The following is an 8001-nucleotide window of genomic DNA, read 5'->3' on the forward strand; positions in this document are numbered from 1 at the left end:
GTCCATATGACCACAATGACTGGGGAAGGGACAGGCACATGGTTGAGAGAAAGTCATAGGATGGTGTGGCATCTACTGGAAAGAAATGCTGTCTTTTTTTGGCTCAGCATGAGCATGGGAAGATGTAGGCCTACCTTTTGCTGTCAGCAGCAGTCCTGCCACCAGACACAGCCCAACATCGAATATAACCTGAAGACGAACGTAGCCAGATTCTAATGTCAGTTTGAGCACCTGTATCATCCCGGATGTGAAGCCCTCTACACTTGGCCTTGCATGCAAATGCACCTAAAATTCTTTTTTTATGTTCAAGTTCATTAGTTAGGTTGGATGTGCCCTGCAAACAAATGAGACCTAACTGATTCTGTCTCACAAAAGAAACAAGGTAAGAAGAAAGCTGCAAGCAGGACAATTTTATGTCACTCATATTTATTGGTATTCAATCCTTTTTTCCTAGAGAGAATACATACAGTCTGACATATCCCATTTTAATAAATCCTCTGCTTCTGGATTTACATCCTGAATTTCTATGACCTCTAATCAAGGTTCAGTACCATCACACACAGTGGTTAAAATTTTACCTCAGGATGCCTGGGTGGCTCAGTCCATTAGGCATCTGCCTTCCACTCAGGTCATAAACTCAGGGTCCTGAGATTGAACCTTGAATTGATCTCCCTGCTCAGCAGAGAATCTACTTCTCCTTTTCTCTCTGCCCCTCCCCCCAGTGATGTGCACACTTTCTCACACACAGTCTCTCAAGTAAATAAATAAAATCTTTAAAAAAATTTTTTTCCCTGAGATCACGAAGGCTGTGCGTTTAGCCACAGAATATCTTGCTCTACGAAAATTCGGGAGAAAATAGGAAAGAGAAAGGAAGAAAACGCAGACAACTTAGGTAGAATTCCTGAGAAAAAGTGTAGTCAGCCAATCCACTAATTAATATTTCCATGGCTGTGAACTATTATCCCTTCAATATCTCCAAACATTCTAGACGGGAAATTCATTTTATGGCAAATAGGATACTTTATCACACTGTTGTGAATAGAGCATCTTGACTTCTACTGTCAGAGCCATCATGATGCCTCAGTTTCCAATAAAATGCAGAGTAAGTGAGGTATGAGCAGCCTCCCCCCAGGGGCATGTGGGAAAAAGAAACCCAGACATGGATGATGAGAAAATATGGTTATCACATTAAGTGCTTAGTCAGGGCTGCAATGTTTCTCAGAATGGTTTGAATCAAAACAGTGTGATCCTCCACAAATAGGAATGGCAGAGAGACTTACTGGATTATCACCTCAAACCCCAGCCAAATCAGTACACCAAAGCATGAGGCAAATGGACATCAGCCCGTGTCTTCCAGTCTCGGTGCGCGGAGAGTCCACTCTGAAGGGGATGGGGCTCCCAGCAGCCCCTCCTGGGTTGTGAGAAGCCACATTCTGGGCAGGAGCCAGCTCTCTGGGATCCGTTGCTCTTGCATTGTTGTGGTTCCTCCACCCACCCATCCCCTTAAAATGGCACAATGGAATGACTATGTTCTCTACTGAGGACTTCCCTTTTTAAAAATAAACAAGCAAAAGTTTCCCTAATCTGACCCATAGTCAATAGAGGAAGAAGGCAGCCAGTCCTGGGGTGGGGAGTGGGAAAGGAAGCCAGGCGTCAGGCAAACACACTCAGGGACTGCATGCTGGATAGCTTGAGGGCCTCTGAAGACAAAAAAGTGAAAGGAAAGCTGAGCATCGGCGGGCTTTAGCACTTCCAGAGACATCATTCCATGGACACACAATTCCCTTTCTTAGGATCTCCTTGGGTAGTTCTGACAGGCATTGGCCAAGTCCTTCAAGAAGACAGGAACACTACCCTGCAAAACAAAGGAGACCATCACTTCTGTGTCCTCATGGTCATTACTCCTCATTCTTTAGGATATGGCAAACCTAAACAAAGATGACTCTGAGAATAAGAAATATGACAACAGGGCCCAGTCCAGTTTCTACAGAACATGGCCACAGATCATGACAGAAGACCCAAGGCACAGGTGAGACTAGATAGCAGGGGACACTGTTGCGTATCTTGGCTTTTGCTAGTAAAAAGCTAAGATGATTCTGAGACACTATTTTTTGAAAAGAAAAAACAGAGGAAATGGGATTGGGTTGGACTTTGGGATTCTAACCCAGGAATCACAGGAAGGACTTCTTTTACAGAATTAGGAAACAGGGTGTGGGGCAAAGGGTAGACTATGTTATTACTTAGTTAGTGCTGAGCATTGTCCAAGACATTCCCCAGATACTTCCTTATTTACCACTACTCTATGGGGTGGTAATACCTGTCCCCAGTTTCAAAAGGGAAGAAATCAATGGCTTCCCTAGATTATACAGACAGAAGCAGGACCAGGACTCAAAATCACATGTGTTTGACTCAAAGCCTGTGCGCTGTGCATTCTCCCAGGGAATGTCCTGAGCCCGTCACCAGTAAGTAGGACTCCTACAAAGCACTGAATGGTACCAATAAAGCCAGGTTCTCAGGAGTCTCTAGTGATCTGGCCACCACTGCAGTCTCCTCTTCCTACAGAGAAACAAAACTGGAGGCTCCCAGGCTTGGACACGTCTGGTTGTGTCTCAAGCCAGACTGGCCTGTCAGACTCCTCCATAAGCAGGCACAGGGTCCAAAGGCACCGTTTTTCCTACAAGGAGCAGGCTATTGTCTGGAGGATGCAGAGAGTGATCCTGGCAGGGTCTTGCAAGCAGGTAGGGTCTGACACTCCAGCTAAGGATTCTTCTCTTTTGTTCCAGCCTCCACATCCTGGGTGTTGGCAACCTCAGTCCTAACTGTAGTCACTCATCCAAGCTGCTTCATAAAAGAGCATCATTACACCTGAGACACAATGTCTCTTCACCTGACAGCCCCATGGGCTAAGTGAACATTTGTCAAACACACTTCCCCCTCCTGTCCCCTGGGATCTCACCTTGGCGACCCAGTTAATGAGCCAGGATGGAATTAGGCCACCTGGGTTATCGAAGTAATACATGAACACTAGAAAGGAAAGAAAGGAAATTCAGGAGGAGGAAAAATGTTAGAAAGACAACAACAAATGCTACAAAGCTTCCCCCACTAGCTTCAGGCCCCAAAAATAAGGAGGGAGGGAACACATGACTCAGGAGGACTTCTCTCCTCTGTCTTGCCTCCCAGAATGTGTGTGTGTGTATGTATGTATGTATACACACACACATTTTTGAAAACATAGGCACAGGCACATTTTGCTGCTACTTATTAAATGTCCAGCAAGTGCTAGACACTTGGATATAGTCTCCCACTTAATTATTTCGCTCATTAATTATCTAAACAGTCCAAAGGAGTTGGTAAACTTAAACCCCCACTTATAAATGACAACATGGAGCAGTTACATGGCATGTCCAAGGTGACAGATCTGAAAAGCTTCAGAATAATGGTTCAGACTTTGCCTCACACACAGGCCATGCTGATTCCCGTAGAGCAAGTGGCTGGCTGCCCCCCCCCACAGCTTTTCTCCATGAGGGCTGGAACTCAAGGCAGGCAGTCCTGAGTGTGCTAAGCAGGAGCTGCGTCCTCAGGGACAGTCATGCCAGCCCGCTTGCCCCTGCGCCCCCATGCCCGATGTATGTATCCCCAGGACTAGCCTGAAGTGAATTTCCACACCTTCTGGTCTGATTTCCTCTGGACAACGCAAAAGTCAATAAAGAATGGCTTCAGCCAGATGTAAATAGCCACCATGTGCTCAAGCCAGGTTTCTGGGGGTGAACTGTGTCTCCCCGGGGTTTGATCCCTTGTTTGTTTTACACCTGTGCCCATTCTCTGACCTCAGGGAAAAAGCATCATGTATTTTTCATGCCTAACAATCAGCATGGCCTATGTATGGTGGCCCCAGCTGCTTTGTCAACATGCTCTCGGCTTTACCTCTGCTCCCCTTCTTGCCATCACTCTCAATCGCCAGGCTCTGCTTATACTGATTCACGCGGACCACATCAGACCTCTCAGGAATCTGTGGCACGGAGGTGCTCTGGGCCAGGACCACGTGGATCATATGCCCATCCATGTCCAGGTCTCGCCGTTCCCGGATGTAGACATACTATACTGCTAGTCAAGGCATGATATCGACGCCAGCATTTCAGATGGGTGGAAGGAAACCCCACAAGCCAGAAGCAAAGTGAGATGATTCTATTTCTCCCACCTGGCACTGGCTCCCTTACAGTGTTCCTTCACTTCCCTGCCCTGTCTCCCCACCTGCACTGAAAGATTGTGCCTCATACAACTTGATATTCTCATTTGACGGCATCCATTACCTACTTGATGCTTTCAGTTATATGGGGAAACCACTCCTCCTCTAAGAAGGCACTATGAGATATCACGGACTGATCATTCATCAGCAGTGTGATCCTGCATTAGTCACTCAACCTTTCTGAAGCTAAGTTTCCCTCCATAGGAAAAGGGGGTTAGATTCCCCAGCACCACGCTTGGTGGGGGCATTGGAGAAACACTGGGGCAGAATAAGTACTCCAGAAACACTGGGGTCATTCCACTGTGTCCTGCCCTCCCCCAAAGCTCTAGTCAGTGACCTCTACGCACAGAAGATGGTCAAGCAATGTTACTTACACCTACTGGTCAGAGGAAGAAACACTGGTACCTGAATATTTGGTAGGCAGATGTCCTCTCTGGGTTACCACTGGTTAACCACCCAGAATAACAAAGCCATTTCGTCTCTATAAACACTCACAGAGCACTCACTATGTCTATGGTACTATAATAGGGGAGATAATTTACCCCTAAGAAACAGAGTTACCATTTACTGACCCTTTACCATGAGCCTTACACATAGCACTAGTTTTGATCCTGACAAGGTCCCTGTGAGTTTGGTATAAGTATCCTCATCCTACAGACGACAGTATTGAGGCTCAGAGAAGTAAAGAAACCTGCCAAAGATCCCATGGCTCACTTGGAACCTGAGTACAAACCCAGATCTGGCTCCAAAACCTAGTTCAACTACATAGCTGGACAGGCCTCAACAGAATTTTGGGTTTCAAAGCCTAACAATAAAATAAATAAATAAATAATAATAAACAAATTTAAAAAATCACTCTAAGTATATCACAGTTACACTCACTGTAAGAGTAACAAGAACAGCCCCATGCCACCAGGGAGTCTCTGCAGCGCCAACAGGGGTCCCAGCCCTCACTCAGGCACCCTGCAGGTTGCCCTACTGCCCGGACTCTGTGGACTGACAAGTAAAGTTCGTAAATGTTTTGGGGGAGAAATGATGTTGCTTTGGCTCTGGCTTTCTCACACCAAGAATTATTATTTTTTCCTCACAGCAAAAATTGTCCTACTCTCTCCCAAAAATCCCTCAGCTCATGTGACAGATATCACCTGACACTCCACTGAGGAAAAATCAACCTGATACATTAAAATTTGGCAGAGGTCTTCGAAAGGTTAGAAGGTCCAGCGTACCATATGGCCTATGACCAAGAGAACCACCACTTCACTGAGGCCCAGAGAAATGAAGGGACTTTTCCAAAGTCACACAACAAATCAGAGAATGAGCTCACATTCAATCTGGGATCTTTGGTTCCAAACGAATGTTGTTTTTCACTGCACTATTCTCTAGTTTCAAAAATTTAGCCACTAGTGGAGAGAGGTATGTACATACAGAAAGATTAAGAAACTCATTATGGGATTCTTTGGCAATTAGGTAAAAACCCAAGTAGCCTCAAGTGTCCACTCCTAAGACCTACCAGCAGTGTCACTGAGGTCAGAGAGATGGGATCATGACCTGATCAAGGTGACCATCTCTGGAAACAGCTAGACCTGGATCGTGAACCTGCCTCTGCCACCCACTAGTTGTGTAAACCAGAGTAAAGTTCTGGACTTCTCTTTGCCTCAGTTTTCTTGATTGTGAAATAAGGATGATGGTACTTACTCTGCATAGTTGTTGACAGGATCAGAGAAAAACACATAAAATCTAAGGGATTACTTAATCCACAATTTGTTGAAATACAAACCATATGGGTACCTAGAAGTATGTGAGAAAGAAATAAACACTTATGGGGTTTATAATCTAGTTGGGGCCAAGGGAAACACATACACTTAGACACAATAACACATACAAACAATATAAATAAAACACAGCCACATGCTCCTCCTCTTTCTAGAGAATAATTATTTAGGAAATACAGACTTATAAGAGCTAAAGCTAGGAAAGATTCCAGTGATCATCCAATTTGGTGGTTTCCAAACTTTTTTTGAATCCATAAGACCCTTTGTTGACAGGATCTCCTGTGGAAATTCAGGGTGTAGCATACTCAGCTGCTGTGATTGAAGAGGACAGCGAAGGAGTGGGAATCTCACCTATCAGTCATCCTGTCCCCACCCTGCCTGTCCTTCACATTTGCATCCCCCTTCCTAGGCTAGTCCTAAGAGGGCTTCTTAGAACCTTGGAGTGTCAGCTAAAACTCCCCACATTCCATTCAACTGTTTTAATGATAAATGGGGGAAACAAGGAGAAGAAACATACAACCAGTATCCAGAGCCAACAGTCCAGGAGGGATTGCTGTGGGTTCAGTAAAACAGGAAGGGATATGAGGAGAGCTGGAAAGTGGGGACCTGAGCTCTAGTCCCTACTGGCCAATAATCATCCCTAAGTTTGCCTCCGTCACTTTACCTCTCTGGGTGCCCACTTCCACCTCTAGATTGAGGGAATGTATTAAACACTTTATAAAAAGTTCTTTCCAGGTCCCCAATTCTGTGGCCCAACAATTTCAAGCCTTAGAAAACTTCTCAGAAAAGTCTGAGCTGCCCTCCAGGACCACAATCACAGAGGCTCCACACGGTCAGGCCCAGACATCACACACTAAGGTCTCAAAAGTCACACAAGAAGGAACAGTTTTAGTATATGCTTCTTAAGAATCAAGGACAATGCTGTCCACACCTTCTGGGCATGCCACCATTGGGCGATGGCCAAGGGGCACAAGAAACACTTAGAAAGCCAAGTATGAAGGATACATCTCGGTAGTACATGGGATAAGGGTACTTCACTTGCCAGTAGACCACGGTTCTTCCATTGCATTCCTTTTCATAGAGTTCTAAGGAGAACAAAAGAAATTAATGTATCTGGAGCTTCTGGGCTCCAATTAACAAGAAGCCTAGGTATGGTGACCTCTGAGGATATGCTAAAGCACTAACTCATAAGGCACAGAATTCTAGAAAAAATCAGATTCATTAATGCTGAAAGCCTGTTGACCAAGGGCAGAGTCTAGTAGACATAAAAACACAGTAAAAAAAATAAATAAAACATGTCCATTGTATAGCACAAATTAGATTCTCAAAAAGTACATGATCAAACAAAATCAGGCATCCAAAAATAAATGTTCAGGTTTTAAAATCAGAGCAACCACCAGATGTCACTAGAATCCCAATAGTTTTGGTTCTGAGACCTCTCTCTGGATTTCTTGACCTTTTACAGCTAGCCTGGGACTGAGTCACCCAGTCTAGTATGTTCAGCTGGGAAAAGAAGGTTCCAGGGAGGGCAGTGTCCTTCCTAAACAGCTAGGAAGTGGCAAAACTGTGGCTAACCCTGAGTGTCTTGCTTCTCTCCTGTTTCTTTACATTTTACCACAGCTACAATGACCAGAATTCCTTAATATTCCATCATTCTATTGTGTGCAAACAGCAGCAGACTCTTGGATGGAGAAAGCGAAGAAATTCAATGACATGCACGCCCTCTGACCCCAGCTGTGCAGTAAGCTGCAAACTAACCATTTAGAGACAGAGCCAAGCCAAGCCTGCTGAAGTAACCACAAGAGCCCCTTGAGGAGCTTCTGATGGAGGAAATGCATTATTTAATTCAGCTTCAGAAAGAAAATCTATTAGAAGCAGACCTGGTGATGCTGCCTGCTTGCTCGTGTTGTTCTCTCTCAAACTGAGGCTGCATGTTGTCTCACTGGCGACATCTATATCACATCACTGAACCATGGCTGCTAA

At 45.0% G+C, this 8001-nt stretch overlaps 1 protein-coding gene across 1 annotated transcript; it reads right to left on the reverse strand.

Moving 5' to 3' along the window:
- Positions 1-395: 395 nt before the first annotated feature.
- LOC100469141 (phosphatidylcholine transfer protein-like) lies at positions 396-7974 on the reverse strand (the record flags this gene model as incomplete). The annotated part of the gene is made up of 5 exons (XM_034650529.1): positions 396-1855; positions 2957-3024; positions 3925-4096; positions 7024-7103; positions 7899-7974. Coding segments are annotated over 5 exons (462 nt in total), but the record flags the coding sequence as incomplete, so codon positions are not given.
- Between the last annotated feature and the right edge of the window lie 27 nt (positions 7975-8001).

The sequence above is a fragment of the Ailuropoda melanoleuca genome, unplaced genomic scaffold (assembly GCF_002007445.2).
Source record: "Ailuropoda melanoleuca isolate Jingjing unplaced genomic scaffold, ASM200744v2 unplaced-scaffold2508, whole genome shotgun sequence".
Lineage (NCBI taxonomy): Eukaryota > Metazoa > Chordata > Mammalia > Carnivora > Ursidae > Ailuropoda > Ailuropoda melanoleuca.